General features: G+C 39.1%; 1 protein-coding gene across 5 annotated transcripts in view; it reads left to right on the top strand.

Annotated features, from left to right (window-relative positions):
* The window catches only part of Rigi (RNA sensor RIG-I), a 40,981-nt gene that overhangs the window by 13,295 nt on the left and 3,511 nt on the right, over positions 1-24,175 (top strand). For all 5 annotated transcript variants that reach the window (XM_074051626.1, XM_074051625.1, XM_074051623.1 and 2 more), the window contains 11 exons: positions 208-361; positions 1,110-1,368; positions 3,549-3,711; positions 5,703-5,807; positions 8,440-8,597; positions 9,539-9,674; positions 12,322-12,470; positions 15,793-15,883; positions 19,008-19,178; positions 20,510-20,661; positions 23,252-23,395. In XM_074051626.1, the coding sequence (XP_073907727.1) occupies positions 208-361; positions 1,110-1,368; positions 3,549-3,711; positions 5,703-5,807; positions 8,440-8,597; positions 9,539-9,674; positions 12,322-12,470; positions 15,793-15,883; positions 19,008-19,178; positions 20,510-20,661; positions 23,252-23,395 (1,682 nt within the window). The remainder of the gene's footprint in view (positions 1-207; positions 362-1,109; positions 1,369-3,548; positions 3,712-5,702; positions 5,808-8,439; positions 8,598-9,538; positions 9,675-12,321; positions 12,471-15,792; positions 15,884-19,007; positions 19,179-20,509; positions 20,662-23,251; positions 23,396-24,175) is intronic.

A 24,175-nucleotide genomic window follows, 5' to 3' on the forward strand; every position in this document is an offset into this window, starting at 1 on the left:
GATCCTAGGTATCTGAGTTCATGTTACTTAGGAAGTTGCTTGATATTTTTAAATCATAGTTTAAGTTCTACAGTTGTTAGTCCCTGTAAACAACCAACTGACTTGTCTTCCCCGTGGTGTTAGAAGAGCCCAAACTGAACAGCTTTGTACAGAAATAGCTAATATAGTATTAGTTATATGTTTTCTTTTTTCTTTATATGTTAAAAGGTTGTGGAAAAACCTTTGTTTCACTTCTTATATGTGAACATCATCTTAAAAAATTTCCACAAGGACAAAAAGGAAAAGTTGTCTTTTTTGCTAATCATGTCCCTGTATATGAACAGCAGAAGTCTGTGTTCTCAAGATATTTTGAAAGACTCGGGTAGGTATAACAGTTGGTCAACCTTCTTTTTTTCTCTTCATGCAATTAATATCTTTCTGTTTTGTGTTTTAATTATTTTTTTCGATACTGGGCATTGAACCCAGGCCCTTGTGCTTTCTAGACAAACACTCTACCACTTGAGTTATATCCCTAGCTGTTTTCTTTTTTGAAAGACATGATTAAAAAAAAATCTGAAAGATTCACCGTTCATATAATTTTGAAGCAATTCCTTCATGGGTTCATTTTATTTTTATTAGTTATAGTGGAACTCCTAAACCTTAAAGAGTAAGTGACTTGGTAGTTAAATTTGACACTTAAATAGTGCATTTAATTTCTTTAATGATTTTATACTTTATTTGATGCTACTATTTTTTTTTTTAGTTCTTTTGAGATAAGGTCTCACTATGTAACCCAGGCTGCCCTTGAACTCATAATCTTCCATCCTCAGCCTTCTGAGGGCTAGGATTACAGCATCTGCTACCATGCACAGCTGATGTTACTCTTTTAAGTATTCTTTTTTCTTTTAATGACTTTAATGAATAATATGTATTATGATAAGTTACAACTAGCTTGCATTTATTGACCACTTGTATGTCAGGTTCTGTACCAAAGACTTAAGTTGTCCCCTGATGTATTCCTTTTGGGCTTAGGGAGAACTTCATCCATTGCTGTCCTTGTCTAGCATTTCATTGTTGTGTTTCCTCATTCACATCTTGGTTGGTAATAGGGAATTTGTGTCATTTTCCAGGTACAGAGTTGCAGGCATTTCTGGAGCAACAGCTGAGAATATCCCAGTGCAACAGACTATCGAGAACAATGACATCATCATTTTAACACCACAGATTCTTGTGAACAACCTTAAATATGGAACTATTCCATCAGTGTCTGTCTTCACTATGATGATATTTGATGAATGCCACAACACCAACAAACACCACCCCTACAATGTGATCATGTTCAACTATCTAGATCAGAAATTTGGGGGATCTTCAGAGCCACTGCCGCAGGTACTTCTAGTCAGATGGCTCTCCAGAAGAGCTATCATCATCCTGGGTCCTATTTACTTACTCCTGTGGCCACATTTGGGTTGTCCTTCTCAAGGTCCTTAGCCCATATTATACAACTACTGATCAATTTTGATCAATTCATTCACTTATTCACTTAACAAACAGTTATGCCTGGTATCTAAGTGGGATTGGATTCAGGCCTCTTCCCCCTACAGATTCTAAAATTAAGGATGCTTAAGGCTATGTATAAAATGGCACAGCATTGGCATATAACCACATATTTTCCTGTATGCTCTAATAACTTCTAAATCACTAATAATACCTAGTATAAGATAAATGCTGTGTAAATGATTATTATACTGTATTTTTAAGGGAATAACGACAAGGAAAAAAGCTTACACATATGTAGTAGCTATGTGGTTTGTTTTGAATATTTTTGAAGCGTGGTTGTTTGAATGCACAGATACAGAGCCTGTGGGTGTGGAGGGCCACTTGTGTGTACCATGGTACATGACAGTGTGCCTTGCACCCTGTTCTAGGTGCTGAGGATGCCGATGGAAAAAGACACAGTCCCTGCCCTCAGACAGCTGAATTTTTATGGGGAGTCAGATACTTAAAGATTATGTCACAATTTATCATGGTGCAAGGCATAGTGAGAACATAGTGAAAGCACTCCTACGTGTGCTATGAAAGTAAGGCAAGAGCTACTAGAAGGTAGGTTGGACAAAAACTAACAGGAGTTTTCCAGGTAGTTAGCTGGATGGTTCTCAGTAAGGGGGTGCTGTGTGTCCAGAGACATGGAGGCATAAAGAGTCTGGTGTGCTCCAGACTCTTGAAACTTTGCCATAGTGTGAGTAGTAGCAAGTGAGTGTGTGAGTGTGTGAGGTAGGGAATAGCAGTAGGTAAGGCAGAGCTGGAGGAGGAATAATTGATAGAAGAAGGTGTGCAGAGAGACCAGAGCATGTGGGATTAATGGGCAACTAGCTGGATTAGCACAGGAAAGAAGGAACATCTTGCTTGATGTCATGTGAGAAGAGTCGATTCAGAAAGTAGTTCTTAGATGGGGCAGGAAGGAAAGAGTATCCCTGGTATCAAACTTCTCTTTTCTCTCAAACACAACAGGAGAGATAGATTCTTTGCTGAGAATCAAAGAATGTCAAAGTATATGAATGGGGAAGGGAACTGGGAAGAGTGAGGAGGATTTGAAATGGAAGTGAGAACCAAGAGGGAAACCTGGTATGGTGGTTCATGCCTGTAATCCCAGCTACTCAGACAGAGATCAGGAGCATTGAGATTCAAGGCCAGCTTAGTCAGAAAGTTTGCAAGACCCCATATCAACAAAAAATCTGGGTATGTTGGTCTATGTCTGTAATCCCAGGTACATGGGAGTCCATATGTAGGAGGATCACAGTTCAAGTCTGGCTCAGGATTCCCCCCACCAACCCAAAAAAAAAGCTGGGGACATGGCTCAAGGGGTAGAGTGCAAGACCCTGAGAGGGATACACCGAAGAATTCTTGGTCACATGGGGAGCCCAAATGAGGTCGGAAACCATGAATTTATTTATTTTATTTATTAATTTATTTTATTTATTATGAATTTATTGTATGTTAGTGAACACATTTGTATAAAGTTCTCTAGCCCTAATAATTGTCCATTTAGGAAATTCAGGTGAAAAGAAATTGGTACCATGCCCACAGAGAAAAAAAATACCCTTCCAAAGCAGTCACATTTTTTAGAGTTTGTTCTTGTGGAATAATGTTGGCATTAACTAGATTCTTTACTGGTGAGTTAATTATTCAGTAGTCATGGAGTGGCTACTAGAAGGAGTCATCTTACTAAACCCACACAGCTACCATTTTAAATAGGTGTTTGTTTCCCAACTTTTCTGAGATCAGAAGGTACTTGTTCAAGGACACACAGCAAGTGACATGGCTGAGACTGGAACAGATTCGGGTCTGATTTCATCCTTTTCAGTATGGTGCTCTCCATGTGGCAGGGGATACAGAGTAGAGAAGAGAGAAGCACAGCTTTGACAGGGTCCCCCTCAATGTCTGTGGTGATCAGCGTTTATCTGATGAGCTCTGAATCCTGCATTTATGTAGTGCTTTGCTAGTGGGACCTTTCTATTTGCAATGTCATAGAGAATGTCAGGAAAATAATGTTGGAATGCCCCTTACAGGTCATCGGGCTGACTGCCTCTGTTGGTGTTGGGGATGCCACAACCACAGACGAAGCCATGGCTTACATCTGCAGACTTTGTGCCGCTCTTGATGCCACAGTGATTGCGACAGTCAGAGAAAACTTGAAAGAGCTGGAGCGAGTTGTTCACAAGCCCCAGAAATGTGAGTGGGGTCCAGTAACGAGTCCTTTGGCTCTTGTTACGCTCTGCTACGTCGAGTTCACGGCCAGTTAGATGCACACTGAGCTTTGACCCTGTATCTGTTTCATGGATAGGATTGAAGTACATCGTATGCATGTATGAAAAGGTCATAATAAAACCCCTTTAAATAATTGCAATAAAGATGAAAAATGGGTGAGTATAGAGAGTAATAGAGGGGTGAGGATGATCAAAGTATATTCATGCATGGAAATAATCACAATGAAACCCCACATTGTGCAATTAATATGCACGAGTAAAAACATGTGGGGGAAATAAAGGAAGTTATTTAATCCCAAACAGGAATAGCCACATTTTCAGTCTTTCTGCCTAATTGAATTCTTTCCCGTAGCAACTGATGAGCCTTGGAAGTGGCCTGTAAGGAACAAATGGCAATTCCCACTCTTTGGCTCCATAAGACCCTCATAAAAAGACTAGCAGTAACATGAAAGAGAGGATGAGAAGATCTAACCCAAGGCTGGCACAGTCCTTTCCTGCACTCCTTGCACGAGGCGGACACCGTGTGGTCATCACTGTGTGAATATGTATCCCATAATTGAGGTTGAAATGATCTAAACTCACTGTATCACCTCCAAAGATCAGATGAGATTTTTAAAGACTGACTGATTAGCAAATGTTTATTGGTTTTATTATTACACCAGCCCTGCACAGGAGAGAGGTACAAAAACCATACGTGACCTCCTTTTTGCTCTCTGAGCAGCCTATGGTGTGTCAGTTGAAGGCAGAAGAGATGCACATGAAATGGGCAGGGGGTGGAGCACACTTAAGTTCCTTTTTGGGAGCTGCGTGTAAGGAGTATAGAGAAGGTACTCAATCTTTTTGGTGCCACGTGTAAATTTTTGTTTGTGTGTGTGTGTGTGTGTGTGTGTGCACTATGGGCCTTTGAACTTAGGGCTTCATACTTGCTAGGTGAGTATTACATCGCTTGAGTCACATCCCCAGCTCTTTTTGCTTTGGGTTATTTTTCAGATAGGGTCTTGTGCATTTTTGCCCAAACAGGTCTCTGACCACAATTCTCTTATCTATGCATTCCTCGTAGCTGGAATTACTGATGTTTGCTACCATGCCTAGCTTGCTTCTTCAGATGGGATCTCCTTGACTTTGCTCAGGCTGACTTGAATTGAGATCCTTCCAATTTCTGACTCCTGAGTAGCTGGGAGTACAGACATAAACCCTGTGCATAGCTATGTTGAATTTCTTTATAATCTGGTTCCCCAGCCTTCTGAGCCTCATCTCCTGAATTCCATAAACCAGTCATGACCTTCCTTGCTTTCTTCTGGGCTCCTCAAACATGACATGCTTTCTTTCTAAGAATGTGTCCATGTTGCCCTTTGTCCATGACTGCTCTTGCTTCCTTCTTTCTTTTTCCCATGTTTATTCTGACTCTCCCCAACAAATTAGATATTCCTTTCCCTGGGCTCCATGATACCTCACACACACTCACAGTACAGAACTCTGCAGAACATCTGGAGCATGCACTTGTCTTTTCTTTTCAACTCTGTCACCAGAGTGTGGCACATGATAGGCAGTTAGTAAGTTTCTGCTGAAAGAATTCAGAAATGAATGTTGAGGTCAGTGGGAACACCCTTTGGGACTGGGCTGGGTGGAGGAAGAATAGAAAAGCGCAGAGACAGGGTGATAGTGTAGCATCTGTAGAAACCAGAGGAGCAGCAGACTTGTCAGAGCAGAGGCAATGGGAAAGCCAGAGTGAGAACTTGGGTTAGATCTAGATGGTGAAAGACAAAATCAGAATCAGCGCAGGAAGCAACAGGGGGGTTTCTGAGCATTTGTTGGGACTTAGTCTACCTACCGATGGGCTTGGGGCTGCCAGGTTTCCAGAGGAAGCAATAAAGGCACAAAAAAGTTTAGAGATCTCTACATTGAACTCCAATCTATTCTTCCTTAAAACATTTACTTTGATTTTAATGGCTCTAGTTTTCCGGAAAGTGGAATCACGGACTAGCAACAAATTTAAACTTATCATATCTCAGTTGATGAAGGAGACAGAGTTCCTGGCGAAGAATATCTCTGAAGAACTTGGTAAGTTCTACTCTAATTCTTGGTGAGCAAAGTCTCATATTTTATGCCCCCTCCATTTGGGGACAGCCCCATATTGTTTACTGATGTTCTTTTCTTCCAGTTCTTATTCATTCTTTCACTCATTAAGTATTTATTGTGCCAGGCGCTGTTCTAGCAATGGAAATCCTGAGATAGAAGACATAGTTTCCACCTGAGGGAACTCACATTCAAACAATGGGAACCTGATGCAAGCAGTGTCCCTGTAATAGGACAGTCACTCACTAATCACTGGGACCATATGAAAATTTCCTCCTAGACTGGGTTTCAGGGAAGGCTTCCTGAAGAGCTGATGCCTGAGACAAATTTTGAAGAAATCAGCCAAATTAAGGAGAGAAGCAAATGAGGTTGAAAGGACAGCAGCCATAGAGGGAAGACAACACAATGAGTTTTAGGAGCTACCAGAATTCTTGATAATCTTAATACGTGAGTCCTGGAAAGAAGTGAAACTGGAGAGAGAGGCTGGAGGCAGCCAGGAAGGGCCTGGTAGAACAACCGGGATTTGAATTGTATCCTAAATGCAACTGAAAATTTTAAACTGATTTGTGATATGCTAAAGTAGTGAGGATGAGTTGGAGAAGGGAGAGGCAAGGTACTTCCAACTGAAGTGGTAAGATTGAGTGATGAATTGGATTTGAGGGGAGGGGGAGAGAGAGAAGGGGTTACTTCCTGATGGCTGGGGCGCCTGTGTGTATGCCCGTGGATGGTAGGTGTTTGAAGAACCTGGGGTAGCTTTGACAGGTATCAGGTGAATTTAGAATTTTGGAAATGTTGAATTTGTGATGTCTGTAAGACACCTACCTTATAGTGTTTCTCCTCTTCTCACACTATTTTGCTTCCTTTTTCCTTTTCTGCCAAAGTTTAATTTAGGACGTTTTCTAATAGCCTTAGGGCCAGTTGCCGTCCACCTGGTTAGTCTTCAAATACCAGTTTCATCACGTCAATATCCTGCTTTAAATCTCTGCCTATAAGATAATCTTCAAACTGTGTGACCTGACAGTCTGAGCCCTGTCTGGACAACAGTTCCACTTATCTTTCTCATTCTTTCTTCCATATTTTCCCTACTTGAATTCTTTGATTGAGCAGTTCCTTGAACATGTTCAGTCTGTCATTTAGTGCTAGGCAGTGTGCCCTGTGTTAGGAATACAGCATTAACCCTGAGACAGCCCTGCCCCCGTGGCATTTTCAGTCTAATGTTAAAGCTAGAATTAGATAAGTGATAATAATAATAATAATAATAATACTAAGGCATCTGGGTGTGGGTAAGTGGTGGTGATGATAAAGGCATATTTCAGGCACAGGGAACTGCATATGTATAAGCCAGGAGGAAAGTGCAGGAAGGAGAGTAGCCAGAGATGTGAATAGAAGTGGGCAGAGGTCAGATCACAGATGTTACCGTTCACCTCTGTGAATGGGTGTGTTAGTCCTTGTTTTGTTACTGTAATTCAATACCTGAAGCAGAGTAACTCATAAAGAAAAGAGGTTTATTTAACACACAGTTTTGTAGGCTGAAAGTCCAAATAGCAAGGTGAAAGCCTCACCGTAAAGGGAGTATGTGTGAGAGGAAGAGATTACATCTAGACAGGAAGCCAGAGCAAGATTCAGGAAAGGGTTGTTCTCTTTTATACCAACCCTCTCATAAGGACTTAAGGGGGTTCTGTGAGGACTCCATTAATCCCATCCAAGGGGAGTATCCCCAGTGACCTAACAACCTTCGTTTAGGTCCCACTTCTTAAAGGTGCTCCACCTGTTACCGTCACATGGGAGACCAGTCTTTCAACATGTGAGCCTTTGGGAGATGCTTAAATCATATCTAAGCCACAGCACCAGGGTAGGAGTTTGGCCAGAGGAATCCACGGCTTTTGAGCCATGGGATAGAATGGCTGTCATCTGCAGTTTTGTAACTCTGTCTAGCTGCCAGGTGGGGAATGGATTGAGGAACCTCTTACAGTTGGGAGATCAGGTAGGAGGTAGTTGGATCATCTAGGGGCAAGGTGACATGGTCTGATTGGTGAAGTGGCAGAGGGGTGGGGAGATGACTGTGGAGTCATGAATTTCTACTTCTTTATTCCTCACTTCAGGTACCCTGGTTCTACCTTTTTAACAGTCAAACTCCTGTCCATTGCCCATCTTCTAATTGCATGAATGATTTGCACACTTACCCAAGTTCAATGAATTTTGATGCTTTGTCTAGTTTGTTGCTGGAGCCTTGTCACTAGGACTGGGAAAGAAGCATGCCATTGATATTTCTTTGTGTACCTTCTTGTTCCTCTTGTTTAAAAATGAATATGTAAGGAGAACATTTAATTCAAATTACAGCTTTTGCCTGTGAATTGTCCTGTACTGTGCTCATTCTGAGGAACTGACAGTAGAGTAACTCACAGACCAAGCCCCTTGAGAAGGTGCTGGCTGTGCCTCATCTTTCTATCTCCAGCATCCTGCACAGAGCCTGGACCACTACAGACTCCAGTTTTGAACCACTCAGTAGAGAGGCGCATAAAGATGTGTCCATGACAAGCATCTTTTGAGCTCCTGTTCTGTGTTTGACCCAGTGAAAGGCATTATGGCACAGTGAAAAACTTTTTTCCCTCTCCAGGAAATTTATTTGAAATTCAAAATAGAGAATTTGGAACACAGAAATACGAACAGTGGATTGTTGATGTTCATAAAAAGTGCTCGGTGTTCCGGATGGAAGACAAAGAGGAAGAGAGCAGGATTTGTACTGCGCTGTTTCTGTATACTTCACATCTGCGGGTATGTTACCTTTAAAGATATATTTGAGTCATGGTGCCTCCTAGGAGTGCCATGTGGCAGCTGAGAACACCACCTTCTCATCCTGTCCCTAAGACTTCACTTAGGATCCTTTCCAGAAAGTTCTTATGAACTCTAAAAGTCGTCTCAGTCAGCATCATCTTGATTTGCTTTCTGAAACTTAACAGGCAACAGACCAGACTGACAGGAAGGCTCAGACTCCATGCTGTGCCTCCAGCATTCCCATATTTGACATGGTTGGAAAAAATGGGGTGCTGATGAGAGGTGATGATTGTTCTAGATGCATAGCCAGTGACAGCCATCTTTAAAGTTTAATAAGTGGTCCTGTTGCCATTTCCTGAAGCATGTTTTTCTTACTTTTGATACAGCTAAATGTTCAAAAACCTAGGGTCTCTGGTTAACCCAGAAGTTAAGGAACAATGGTAACAACCCTCACCTCTGCTTATTTTGCCATTGAGAATAATTTTTTTTTTCATTTTTCTTTTATTGAGAATAATTTTTAAGTGCATTTAATTAGCATGTGTTTTGACTTGTAATTACCTCAGCTGACTTTTGGTGTAGGTACATTTACAATTTAGCAATGGCTTTGGAAATTCAGTTGAATATCTGAATTATGACACAGGTTAAGGTAGAAATAAATTTGCTTTCATTTTTGGAATTTCAATATTTCATTATTGGAATTCTAGAATCCAAAAAGATTTTACTTAATTAAAGTTTCTAGCTAATTGGGATTCCTTCAGTATTTGCTTCAAAGTTTTATCATAAAACTGTTAGGGACCATTCATCTTAAATAACTCAATTGGAATAGATGAGAAATATTTCTTTACATTCATTCCTTACTAAGTACAGCTAATTGAACTTAAGTATAACTAATGTATTAGACATTGAAAACATATTGAAACTCATTTTTCATTTTTAAACAGAAATATAACGATGCTCTCATTATCAGTGAGGATGCACAAATGAAAGATGCTTTGAATTACCTGAAAGACTTCTTCAAAAATGTCCGAGCAGCAGGATTTGATGAGATTGAGCAAGATCTTAGCTGGAGGTTTGAAGGTGAAGTGGGTTTTCAGAGGAGGAAGCCATTGGAGTGCAGTGACTCGAGTGGCAGCAAACATACACTGCGTGATATTTAGCATACATAAGTTGGTGATGCTCAGGCCATTGTCTTGGCTTAAGAAGCTACTGTAAGGGCTGGTGTGTAGCTCAGTGGTGTAGTGTGAGCTTAGCATGTACAAGACTCTGGGTTCAATCCCCAGTACCAAAGAAAAGTGGGCCTATTTGGCGTCAATGAAATTTGGTGCCTAAGGAAAGATTCTGCTGTTTATACCATTTCCTACTTGGAAGAAGGAAAAATAGCAAGATTTGCAAGGGTACTTCCCATACAGTTAGTAGATAGTAGCATTCTTTCTGTTTAACTTTTAGTAATTTTAGAAAGGTTTTCAAAACAAAAAGGTGTTCTAATGATATTAAGAAGACTAATTTATCTATGTATTTCTATATAAAGAAAAAAAAATGACCTATAATCTTCCTGCCCCCATATTACTCTCCCAAATATGGAAATATATTTAATGAAGCATAAGTTTTCAGGGGTGAACTTGTAGTTCAATTGGTAGAGCACTTGTCCAGCAAGCACAAGGCCCTGAGTTCAAGCCCCAGTATTGCCAAAAAAAAAAAAGTTCCCTTCTTTTCTCAAATTCCTTTTCCCAAAAGTAAATCAGTTTTAATAATTTTTTTGGTTTATACTGAAGTATTTACTGTATCATGTATACAGACCATGGTATGTTGTGTGGGTAAATGGTACACACACAATGTATATGTATACATATATTTACATAACTTTATTATTAATTTTATTGATATGGAGAATATGTAGTTATGACTTATATGACTTATACAAATAATATATATAATACTGTTTATTGTAAATTCCATATAGCCCATGACTCATATAGAATGTTTTTGGGGTTTTTGCAAAACCCTTGTATCTTTAGCTAACCAGTGATTGCAATCAACAAACAAGTGTGGCTCTGATGTGGATGCTGGTGTACATTTTCATTATTGTTAGGAGTAAGATGAAAATTGAAACTACAGAGACATATGTTGGGGCTTCATTCATTTGTCAGTGGTGTGAGTAACTTCTGGCTGAATAGGATCATAGTTTTTCAAACACTGGGAGACTATTTTATGTGGTATTCACAATGTAGTAGCTAAATTGAATCTTCATTACTTCTCATCACTTTTATAAGTCTGACTACTAACAGTAGGTCAAGCACTCATTTTTAGTGTTGTTAGTGTTGTTGTTGTTGTTGGACTTAGGGGTACACTGTGGCATTTACAAAAGTTCTTACAATATGTCGTAATTGCATTTACCCCTCCATCATTATCCTTTCCCCCTCCTAGTGTTATCTTGATTTTGTGGTTTATTATAATTATTTCCACTACCGTCAACTTTAAGCCCCCAACATGATGTCATTGGACTGTTAAAAAGAGGAACAGTAACGCACCCTTCTATAGAATTTCTACCATGCATACACAATCGATTAAATAAACTCAAGAGCAGCGATAATAGTAAAAAGTAAAAAAACAATTGGGAAATGGCAAGCATGTGCTATTTATGATACTTGTTTTTAAGATAAGTCACTGAGCTACAAATTTATGTAAATGAATTTTTTTTCTTTTGATGGTACTGGGGTTTGAACTCAGGGCCTCTGCTTGCTAGGCAAGTGCTCCAGCACTTGAGCTACATCTCCAGCATATCTAAACTGAATTTTTAATAATGATTGTATTTAAAACCAGCTCTCACAACTTTCAAAAATTTAATAACTGACTATCATAGTCTGGCATGATCTGACTGCTGCACACTGCTGTGGCATAATTACACACTTACAGAAGGGATGATGAAGGACATATTGTTCTGTACTTTGGTTTTTTAACTTAAGATATGTTTGATCTTGGAGCGGTGGCTCATGCCAGTAATCCTAGCTATTCTGGAGGCAGAGATGGGGAGGTTTGTGGTTTAAGGCCAGCCTGGGCAAAAAGTTCCCAAGACTTTATCTCAACTCAGTAAAGGCTGGATACAGTGGCATATGCCTGTCATTCCAGCTATGTGGGGGAAGCATAAATAGGAGGATTGTGATCCAGACAGGCCCTGGACATAAACGCAGACCCTATTGGAAAAATACCTACAGCACAAAGGGTTTGGGGTGCGTGTTGTTCAAGCCTGCAGGCGCAACACCCTGAGTTCAAACCCCAGTACCACCACAAAAAAGAAATGTTTGGGAGATCTCCCTCTCAGTATATACATAGTTCCCTTATTAATTTTAACAGCCACATTGTATTAATCTCAGACATTTAGTGCATGATCTGTTGAACTGTATTCTGCTAGTTGGCATTTAGGTTGTTCTCTATTTTTGTTATATTCTAAATGGTAGCAGGGACTGCCCTTGGAACTTTGTCCACAGCTTTCTAAATATAACTATGTCTCAAATTTCTAGATGTAGAATCACTGAATCAAAGAGTATATAAGCTTTATGTTTTGATGGATATTACCAAATTGTCTTCCTAAAATCTTGTACCAACTTAAATTGGCAGTTATTACCTCAGAAATTCTGGTCAAGGTTAAGTGTTTGAACCAGAGATCACAGTGTGTGGTAATATTTTAGAATTTATAAGCCATTTGTAAAATTTTTTCCATTTTCAGAAAAGCTGAAGGAACTAGAAAGTATTTCCACGGATCCCAGCAACAAGAACCCGAAACTCAGAGACCTCTACTTGATCTTACAAGAAGAATACCACTTAAATCCAGAGACAAAAACCATTCTCTTCGTGAAAACCAGAGCCCTTGTGGACGTAAGCCTTCTTTTTCACTGTGGATAACAAATTGACCTAGTAGCATTTATTGAAAGCATTGCCTTTTCCTTACTGCTCTGCAATCAAGTACACTATATGTGTGGGTCTGTTTTGATTGCCTATTTATTCTTAGGCTTAATACCTCGCTGTCTTAAGTATGTCTTAACATCTGAGCACTTCATTCTTCTTTGTACTTTTAAGTCACATTATAAAATTCTAGCCATTCTATGGGTGTGTAATGGTATCTCTCTGGGAGTTTCATTTGCATTTTATTAATGACTTCATATGGTTAAACATCTTTCATAAGCTTATTAGTCATTTTAAATCATCTTTGATGGAGTGTGTCAGATTGTTTTCACCCATTTTAAAATTGGGCATGGCATGGCAGTGTGCATCCGTAATCTCAGCTACTCAGCAGAGGGATCACAAGTTCAAGGCCAACCTGGGCAAAGTTAGTGAGACCCTACCTCAAAAACAAAATAAAAACAAAAGGGCAGCAGGTGTAGGTCGAGTGGTAGAGCACTTGCTGAGACTTACTGAGGCGCTGGGTTCAGTCCTTAGTGCCACAAAAACAAAATAAAACAAACAAAAAATGTGATAAAATTGGGCTGTTGGGCTGGGACATCACCTAGGTGAGGCGGCTGAGTACTTGCTTGAATATGTGAGGTCCCGGGCCGGATCCCCAGCACCACAAAGAAATTTGAGTTATCATATCATCGAATTTTTTAATATTCCTTTTATATTCTGACAAAAAAGTTCTTAGTGAGTTGTATGTGATTTATAAATATGTTCTTCTTGCCTTTAGCTTGTTTTTTCAGTGTTTTAATAGCATCTCTTGCACACTGTAAGTTTTAAGTTTTGATAGTCCAATTTACTGTCTTTTTTTTTTTTCCTGGATTTTGCCTGTGGCATTATATCTTTGCTTACGTAAGGTCACAATTTCTCTGTTACCACCTGAAATTTTATAGTTTTACATTTTGTATTTAGGTCTACAATCCACTTTGCGTTAATTTTTGTATAGTATGGGGTATGGGTTGAAATGCTTTTTTTTTTTCTTTTCAAACATGGACATGCTATTGTTTCATCATTGTATGTTGACAAGACTATCCTGTTTCCATTGAATTGACTTTTTAGCTTTTTAAAAAAATCAATTAACTGTGTTTATATGATCTGTTTCTGGACTCTCCACTCTTTCTCTCTGATCCATACATTTCTCTTGATTATTGTAGTTTCGTGGTGAGTCTTGAAATGGGTTAGCATCAGTCCTTCAACTACTTGTTCTGAGTTGTTTGGCCACCTTCCTTTGCCTTACCATATACATTTTAGAATCAGGTTGTCATCTATGAAAAAGTCGGCTCAGATTTTCTTTGGGATTGCATCGAATCTATCGATAAAATTGGGGAGAAATGATATTGTAACGATGTCAAGTCTTCAAAGCCATGACCAGGGTATATCTCTTTATTTTTATAGGGCTTCTGTATTATTTATCTATTTCTGAATAACAAATTACTCCAAAACATAAGAGTCAGGATCTAGCACTCATTATCTGATAATATCCATGGGTCAGGGACTTCACTGGGTGTTTCTGGCTCATGGTCTCTCCTGAGGCTGCAATCAAGGTGCCGGACGTTCTCTCAAGACTTGTCTAGGGATAATCAACCTCCTATCGTCCATCCTCAGAAGGACTATGTGCTTCCGAGTGTACTTTTTTGGGCCTCTCCACAGGCCTGCCTAATGCCATCACGATGAACTGAGACAGAGCCAGGGAAAGAGTACCTAATCTAGGAGTCACAGTCATTTTAAAAGAGTTCATTTTGGAGTTGACGTCCCACCACAGCTGTTGTACTCATTAGAAGCAAGTTACGAGGTCCAGCTCAACTCTAGGGAGGGGATGACACAAGGCTTTGAAAATAGGAGGTCACTGAAGGCTACCTCAAAGGCTGCCTACCATATGATCTTTGGTTGATTTTATCAGTGTTTTGTCACTTTCATTTTTTATTATTTATTTTGGTGGTACTGGGGTTTGAAGTCAAGGCCTTATGCTGGTTAAGCAGGTGCTCCCCTGCGTGAACCACATCCCCAGATCTTTTTGCTTTAGTGATTTTTTGAATAGGGTCCTGTGTTTATTTCCCAGGCCAGCTTGGACAGTGATTTTTCTGTTTATGCTTCCCATGTAGCTGGAATGACAGGGCTCCTAGCTTTATTGGTTGAGGTGGAATCTCACCAACTTTTTGCCTGGGCTGGCCTCTAACCATGATCCTCCCTATCTTACCCTCCTGAGTAGCTAGGATTATAGACATGAGCAACCATATGCAGCTAGTTTTAAAATTCTTATTTAATTTTTTGGCAGCACTATATATTTTTTTTTTCCAGAACTGGGGTTTGAACTCAGGGCCTTATGCTTGCAAGATGCTCTACCATTTGAACTATGCCCCAGCCTATTTTGCTTTAGTTATTTTTCAGATACAGTCTGTGTTTTTTTGTTTTTGTTTTTGCCCAGGGTTGGCCTTGGACTGTGATCCTCCTAGCTATACCTCCCAAATAGCTGGAATTATAGAAGCATGCCACCACAGCCAGCTTATTTCTTGAGATGCAGTCTCAGTAATTTTTTTGCCCCCTGGCCTCAAACGCTGATCCTCCTGATCTCGGTCTCCTGAGTGGCTGGTATCACCAAGTGAGCCACTGTGCCCAGCTGTGTTGCCATTTTCAGCATAGAAATCCTGCATGTTTTGTCAGATGTATACCTAGTGATTGATTTTTTTATGCAATGGTGAGTGATACTTTAAAATAATTTCAAATTCCAATTGTTTGTTGCTAATATTTTGAAACACAATTGATTTATGTTTATTGCTCTTATATCCTGTTGTTTTGCTGGTCTCACTTATTAATTCTATGCACCTACTATTTTGAACTTTGCTTTTTTCACTTAAATGTATCTTAGAGATGAAATCACAGTAGGTCACAGAGATCTATACTGCTGGAATTATTATTGCATAGAGTTCAGGAAGGTTGGTCAGTCTGAAATCCATCTGTATACTAACTTCAAGTTTATTTTCTTTTTGTATAATTTTTTTTTAACGATACTAGTACTAGGGTTTGAACTCAGAGCTTACACCTTGAGTCACTCCACCAGCCCTATTTTTGTGAAGAGTTTTTTTGAGATAGGATCTTGTGGAACTATTTGCCCAGGCTGGATTCAAACCATGATCCTCCAGGTGCGCTACCAGATGTGAGACACCTGCGCCCGGCTGTATAAATTTCAATTTTGAATTGATACAGAGGGCTTACAAGTAGTGTCCAACTAATTGTTTTTCATTTTCAGGCTTTAAAGAAATGGATTGAAGAAAATTCTGCACTCAGCTTTCTAAAACCTGGCATATTAACTGGACGTGGCAAAACAAGTCAGGCAACAGGTATTTGTAGTGAATCAGGCTTGGTGTGTTTTATCTGTACTATGCATAGTATACTATTCTTTTTAAATGCTTATGTCAGTCAGGAAAACCAGTAGATTATCTACAATATGGTGTGTGTATGTGTACTTATGTGTGTGTGCATACATGTAGACATTTCTTTAAAAGAATTGGGCTTGCAAAGCAAGGCTGAGATCTGTAGGGCAGGCAGTCAGGAGGTGAAGACCAGAAACAGGTTGGAACCCTACACAACCATGAGCCGTTTGAAGTCTCTGAGCTCAGGCAAGGCCTAACCCCTCAATTATAACGATCACTTGAATAGGTCAGGCCCACCTAGAATGAATCCTGTTTTTATCTAACTTAAAGTCAACTGATTAGAGATTTTAATCACATCTGCAAAATTCCTTCATGGCAGCACCTAGATGAATAACTAGGAACCACTGTTCACCCTAGCCCAGTGGCTGCATTGGAATGCCATTGCTCAAAAACCCAAACATACTAGTCTCTTTCCATGCAGAAAATTGTTTCCTCTCATATCCTTTGGACAAAGCCAAAGTTGTTTTAAAAATACTGTTTGAGCACTTCCCTCTCCTCAAATTCTCAACCAACAGATTTAAGATGAACTAGAAATAGAAATGTTCTACTTCTATTGTATTGTTATTCTTTAAACTGTAGATGCACAGTTTTTTTGGTCTACTATGTATTTTATAGTTTTAAAAATGTCCAAGCAGGAAACCCTGAAATTTAGCAAGGACGGTCAAAGAATGAAGGGAGGACCCTAGTGACCAGTCATCATCCTGATCCCCTCAGAGGAATGTCTCATGAACTACTTCATGACCCATGCTGACAGGTCCCTTTCTGCTCTTCCCTTAGTGTTGTTTATATTAAACAACCCTCCTCATGCCCACCCTCCCAGTCCTCAGTCATCGCTTGTACTTGTGGCATTTTTAAACTTCATGAATATAAAAAGTAGATTCAGATTTTGAAAGTGTGGCTTACCAAATAAAGCCCAACACCATCTTGGTATGGTTGAAATTCAAAATTTTCTGCAATCTGTCTAATATGAGTCCAACTGGATTTTCAAACTTTGCTCTTCCCCTACAAGTAGATGCTTATAAATTATTTTCTTAATTTGTCTATCCATCCATCCACCACCTTTCCTACCTCCCTTTGTTCCACACATCCATCCTTCCATCCATCCATGCAACACATACTTACAACTTACTGTGCCAGGCATTGTGTTTCTTCCTATCTTCTGAAAACTGAGATGCCCTTCCTCCACATTCCTGTGACCTCTAGTTCTGCCACTGTGTCATTGTTCATCCCATCGAAAACAGCCTCCTGTCTGTATCCTTCCTCAAAACATGAGTTTCTTCTCAGTAACAAAAGAATCTTTAATCATCGTATTCTTATCTGGCAACCTTAATCCATGTTTGCTCAATAAACGTTAGATGAACAAATTAGATGGATTAGAATGATTTTGACTAACTTTTCTGGTCTGTTCCTCTTCCTTTCATAGTTAAACTAGAAAAGTTGTGAACTTGTACAAAAAGCTGCAGGTAAATCAGCAAAAGTTGTTCACTAAGTCTGAATATCCATGAAATGCTCTTTTGATTTTTTCAACCATTTAGAAAGAAAAATATTACTTTCAGTTCAAGAACCATTCAAAAGTAGGCAGTAAGCCAGATTTTGTCATTAACATTAACCCAATGAGCTAGGTATTATTAGTTTTTCATTTGTATGAATAAAATAACCTGTATTTTCACAAAATAGGAAATAAATGGCAACAGAAGTGGGAATTTGGATACTCAGACAATTTAAATTTAGCCTCCAAGGTCATAGAATATTAGAAGGCAGGAGGTAGCTTTCTTAGTCAAGGTCTTTTTTCCATCCCAAACAGAACCTCACTTAGGCCAGTCCAAGCAGAATGGGGGTGCACAGATTATCAGGTCTACATAGAACCCGTGACCAGGAAGTACACTTGGGCTTCACAGACATTTGCAACTGAGAATGAACAGTCATCTGAATCCTGCACATTGGTTTCATGGGCCCAATATGGTTCAAATGCTTGTTTCAACCTAGTAGCTACAGCCAGGGAAAAAGGCTTTGTATAAATCAGAGTAATCTAGATTAGATTCCAACAAATGACTTCCAAGGATGTAACACAGTAGAAGTTATCATTTGCTTACATCACAATTCAAGTGTAGACAGGTGAATGTGGGGCCTTTGTTTCATGTACCTCCACTCATTTAGGGATTCCAGTTCTTTCCATGTTATGACTCTCTCATCCTTGGGGGCCTATAAATCCTGTAACCTTACCTAGCCTGCTGATGTGGAATAGCAAGAGTATGGACAATTTTTAGGGGTCAGATTTGGAAGAGACACACACTACTTCTGTCTTCATGTCATTAGAATTTAACCACAGGCTCCATCTATATGCAAGGGAGGCTGGGAAGTCTTATTTATCTATGTACTCAGCAAGAGAAAGAAACAGGATTTGGTGAACAGATAGTGTTGTCCCTTTTATAGAGAACTATAATACAACAATATCTATCTACCCAGATTTTCACCCCTGACGGTGTGGCAGCCCTCATCTATAAAGAGGAATCATAACATAGGCCCCACTGATCCAAGAGGCCTTTGTAAGGGCTGGTATAGTCTTAAGTGGTAGAGTACCTGCCTAGCAAGCGTGAGGCCCTAATTTCAAACCCCAGTATCCCCAAATCCATCTATCAATCAATAAAAGGCCTTTTTAAATTTCCTGTGACTGGGTATGAAAATGTTTTGCCAGCTGAAACTTCTATATGCATGTAAAGATATTACTAGTACCTATTGATATTTTGCAAAAGGGTCAATATTTCAGTATTTATTTTTGGAATAGTACGGTTTAAAGTAGGTGCCAGAACTTGGATTTGAACTCAGGTGGTATTGTGGTAGAGTCCCAGCTAAATGTCCTCTGTAAAAAATACATGGGAATAGATTTTATTGCCTAGGGTTGTTTGGAGATGAATATTAAGCACTTACCACAGTACCTGACTTGTGATAAGCATTCCCTAATTAATAGCTCATTTTTTAAGAGGAAAGCTCTCATTAATAAGTTGTATAATGTCCTCTTGTTCTGATGCAGGAATGACCCTCCCAGCACAGAAGTGTGTATTGGATGCATTCAGAAACAATGGAGATAGTAATATTCTGATTGCCACCTCGGTTGCTGATGAAGGCATCGACATTGCTCAGTGCAATCTGGTCATCCTGTATGAGTACGTGGGCAATGTCATCAAAATGATCCAAACCAGAGGTGAGAGAAGAGAAGCTTTGATGCCATTGCTACATGGCTCCCATTTTGGTTTGTGAATGTGTTTGTCATTTTGGCCTTTCTTCTTTGCTGAGCCATGATTGAATATGTGCTCAATGGCACACTGGACTCTAGTACCATAGGTCCAAAGGCTGACTTTCTTGTTCAAGATTGGGTTGTGACAGTTTTGCCCACTGACTTAAATCCTCTTGTGATTCTTGTTCACAATGGCACCACTTACTTGCCCAGCTCTGACTGGCATATTTATGAAAGGATAATTCCAACTTGGATTAAGGCTTTGGCAGTCAATGTGTAGGCCTTTCATAGTTGGGGGCTGGTGGCTCCCTGTTTTCTAAGGCAGGCAGAGCCCTATATCATTGTCTAGATTCAGCCATTCCTTGGCTTAACTTTTTTCACTAAGCTCCTCCTATGCAGGGAGCTTTGCTCTCCTTTCAATGAACTTTGTGCTTGATTTACTTTTAACTGCTGGTCTGGCATCTTCTATCATCAACTACACCAGGACACAAACTCAGATCAGTAATCCAGTACCAGTTCTTCAGTCCCACCTGGACTAGAGAGTCTTCTTACTAGTTTCCCTTCCTTTTTGCCCTTTTCCCCACAATTTCTATAAGAACAGCTGCCACTTTACTCTTCCCTGAGAAACATCTCCGAGCATGTCACCACCTTGTGTAGAAAGTTCAAGATTTTCCAAAATCCAGCACCTACTTATCTTCCTAACCTATTTCTATTCTCCATGTTCATTATCCAATTCAGCCCACCAGACTTTGTTAATTGCTTGTTGAAAGTCGCTCATGTTGACACTCTTCATTTTACTTTCCCTCTGCCTCCATCTCATCTGATCCCAATTCCTTCAGCTGGAATAATCTGTCTTGTGAATGCCCATAACCCTTTATTGGTCTTTATCATAGCACTTAGAATTTTCCACCCATGTTCTGGTACTAGTTCTCATTACCTAGAAGGCTCTTGAAGGAGGGGAAGATCTATTTATTATTCATCTTAGGGTTCTTACAGTGTCATACTGAGGGTTCATGTTGGGTTATTTTTAAAGCAGAGTTTCTGACCGTATGGCTGCCCAATTACACTGGGAAACCCGAAGAAAGCCGCCTTAAGGTGGGTACCCAGTTTATCTGCATGTTTAACATGTAGGTGGATACCTGCATTCGAGTCCATTCTTGACAGTTTAGCTTTTCTAGGAAAGAGAATTCAGTTCAACCAAAGTTGAATTTTAGGACTACTTCTATCCCTTTGTTTACTTATTCTCATATTGTATCAGAGTTTTACGTCAAAAACACCAAATAATTATTTTCCTATAGGCAGAGGAAGAGCAAGAGATAGTAAGTGCTTCCTTTTGACTAGTTATGCTGATGTAATTGAAAAAGAACATATGAACATATACAAGGAAAAAATGATGAACGAATCCATTTCGAGACTTCAGAAATGGGATGAAGCAAAATTTGAAAAAACGGTAAGTGTTTTCATTTGTGTCACTCTTAGCATCTGACCACAAATAACAAACAGGGAACATGCATGTGGCTGTTACCTTTTGTCATACTGGTTAGAATGTTTTATTAGAGCAGTAGGTTTATGTTTCAAGTTTTGGCCTGCAGTGAACAATAAATTTGTTTCTACATGTCAGTGAGACTGAAATAGATTCTATGCTAATACCCAATGTTCTGTCTTTAGATCTAAAAGGCAAACTGAGCTAGATTTGCTCTTGAAAGTTCTTGAGGAAGTTGTCATGTTCTCTCCTCTTTCATGATGGTTCAAGATTTTTTTGAAGACAGGTACTGGCTTCAAAGTAGATAATCCTATCTACTTTGGGAGGCTGAGATTGGGAGGATTAAGGTTTGAGGACAGCCTGGGCAAATAGTTCTTAAAAACTCATCTACAAAATAACCAGAGCAAAACAGATCGGAAGTGTGGCTCAAGTGGTAGAACGTCTGCTTTGCAAGCACAAAGCCCTGAGTTCAAACCTCAGTCCCAATAACAACAAAAAAATTACTAAAAAGTCATTTCTTTCTATCATTTTAGGATAGGTGTGCTGGTGACAAATTCTTAGTTTCCTTGAGCATATCTTGATTTTCCTTTTATTCTTAAGGGGTATACTTGGTAAGTATAGGTACAGGGGTGACAGTTCTTTTAGCATTTGAGAACTATTGTGCTGCTTTCCTTGTGGTCTCCTGGTTTCTGATGAGAAGTCACCTGTTGTTCAGATTACTTTTCCCCTAGGGGTAAAGGTATTTTTTTGGGTTGCTGTAAAGATTTATTTCTTTGTCTTCAGTTTTTAAACGTTTAATTATAATGTACATTGGAGTGAATTCCTTTGGTTTATCCTGTTTTTTTTTTTCTTCTTCTTTTTCTTCACCTTTTGTGACTCTGTAAATTTATGTTCCTTGTTAAATTTGGGAGCTGTTCAGCTGTTATTTCTTTGAGTTCTTTTTAAGTCCTGTTCTCCTCTTTCCTTCCAGGACTCCAGTGACATGAGTATTAAACAGCTCTATGGGTCCCTGAGGTTCTGCTCTTTTTTTTCAGTCCATTTTCTTTCTGTTGTTCAGATTGAACTTGGATAATCTTTCCTTGGTTCCTTTCAGTCTGCTGTTGAGTCTTTTATTTTGGTTGTGAGCCTTGTATATCTTTTTATATTTTAAGAGTATAATTTTACATTAAAAAAGTGTTTGATTGCCCACTGAAGCATTTTTATCATGGGTGCATAAAATCTTTATCTCAAAATTCAAATATCTTTGTCATCTCAGTGGTGACATCCTTTGTCCTTTTTTCATTCAGTTTGAGGTCTTCCTGTTTCTTGGTATAAAGAGTGCCTTTTGATTGAAACTCAAGACATTTTCATATTATGAGACTGAATTTTATTTAACCTGCGTTAGCTGCTGACACTGCTCTGCCACGGAGAAGTTTCCTACCCTGCTTCTATTGATACTAGTAAATGGAGGCAGGAGAGGTTTGCTTGTTACTGCTGGGTGGAGGTGGGAGTTTTTCCCCACATGGCATTATCAACACTGTGGGTGATACCAGCTAACCAAGATGAATATCCTGACTTAGCCTTCTCTGACACACCCAGGTGTTGGGTTACCTCATTACAGCCTGTAGGTTGGAAACTCAGCTCCCTACTTGGTCTGTGCTGGCATGGGTGGGGCTTGGGCCACAGGGTTCTTCTACCCACCATGGAGTGAAGCAGTTATTGTCTAAAGGTTTTGTCTGCTAGAGGCCCTATGTTGAGGGAGAGCACGTTTTTGTTGAGAAGTTTTTGTCTCCACGTATAGGCTTTTCAGTTTCTTCACTTCCTAGTCTGAGACCTAATTAGATAAAAAGAAAACTCAGGAAACTTGCCATGTTGTTCCTAGGGTCCTGCAATTCCTAGCTGGTCTGCCCTCCTCTCTTCAGAATCTGTTTGTTTTATACGTAATGCACAAGGTTCAGAGTTGTATTTAGTTAAAGTCTAAATTTTGAATTAAGATACAGTCACACTATATATACATTAAGGTCAAGTTGGTACAGTGCCTGCCTAGCAAGCTCCAGGCTCTCCCAGTACTGCTAATAAATAAATTTAATTAAAAAATTAAAAAATACAGTAAACGCTGCTAGAATTCAGCATTATTTTCTATGGTTGAAGGGGTTAAAGAAAAGATTTGGGTGGTGGGGCTACTCTTCCTTTGGTTCCCTTCAATTGGTTTATGTCCAGCCTGGGGTATAATTATGCTTGAAACAGTCTATATTATGTATCTATCTGTAAAGGATTTCTAAAGTGTTGCCAATAGCTAAAGTAGAAAGCATCACTCACATAGTCATGGGAGTGCCATGAGTGTTGTGAATAGCTTCAGTGCGTTTATGGGCATCTTTGAGGAAGAGACTGAGAGACTAATTGGAAGCAGTAGTTAAAACATTGACTAATATAAAGTCAGGAGAACCACTAAAATTATGTGTGGGATGTTTACAAACAAAATTCTACAAGTAGGTTGTATGTCCATGGAACATGTATGAATCATTGGGCTAGTCATACTCAGAATTACGTTTATGAGGTTTTTTCTTTTGGCATGTAGGTTCATGATATACAGATTGAGGAAAAATCCATCAGAGATAGTCAACAAAAACCAAAACCTGCCCCTGATAAGAAAAACAAAAAACTGCTCTGTGGCAAGTGTAAAGTCTTGGCATGTTATACAGATGATATACGAGTGATAGAGGTAAGCATCCTTTTATAAAAAACAAGTGCCTGGTTATTTTTTAGTCTTAGTTAAAATTCACTATCTACTGGTGAAGTATCAATAGGAAGAATACTATTATTTCTGTGCCCATGGTCCATGTATTAAAAATTTTTTTGTTTTTTTTGCTAAAAAAGTTGATCTTATAGAAGTACAGAATGTGGTCACTAGAGGTGAGGAAGGGGGGTGGGAGGGGAGAAAAGAGGTCAGATAACAGGTGCCAAAATACAGTTATATGGGAGGAATAACTTTTAGCATTCCATAGTATGTTAGGGTGACTATAGTTTATAATAATTGATTACATATTTTATAAAGAATTAGATGAGAAGAATTTGAAGGTTTACAATTCAAAGCAATGATGTTTAAGGATATGGAAATGATAACCACCATGATTTGATCATTATACATTATACATATATATGGAATTATCACACTGTATCGCATATGTATACACAGTTGTATGTCAATTAAAGGTAAAAGATCAAAAATAGTTTTTAGAAACTGCTGCCACTAAAGTATTATTCAGTTATTACAATTAATGGTTATGCTTAATGCAACATGGTATTATTGATTAGATCCTGGAACAGATAAAGGATTTTATTAGAAAAATATAGTTTAGTTAATGGTAAGAGTAATGTACTGATGTTAATGTCTTATTTTTAACAAATGTACTACGGTACATACGATATTACATTTGCAGAAACTGGGTCAGATGTATACAAGAAATTTCTGTGGTATCTTTGTAATGTTTCTGATCATCTA

The sequence above is a fragment of the Castor canadensis genome, chromosome 13, assembly GCF_047511655.1.
Source record: "Castor canadensis chromosome 13, mCasCan1.hap1v2, whole genome shotgun sequence".
Taxonomy (NCBI): Eukaryota; Metazoa; Chordata; class Mammalia; order Rodentia; family Castoridae; genus Castor; species Castor canadensis.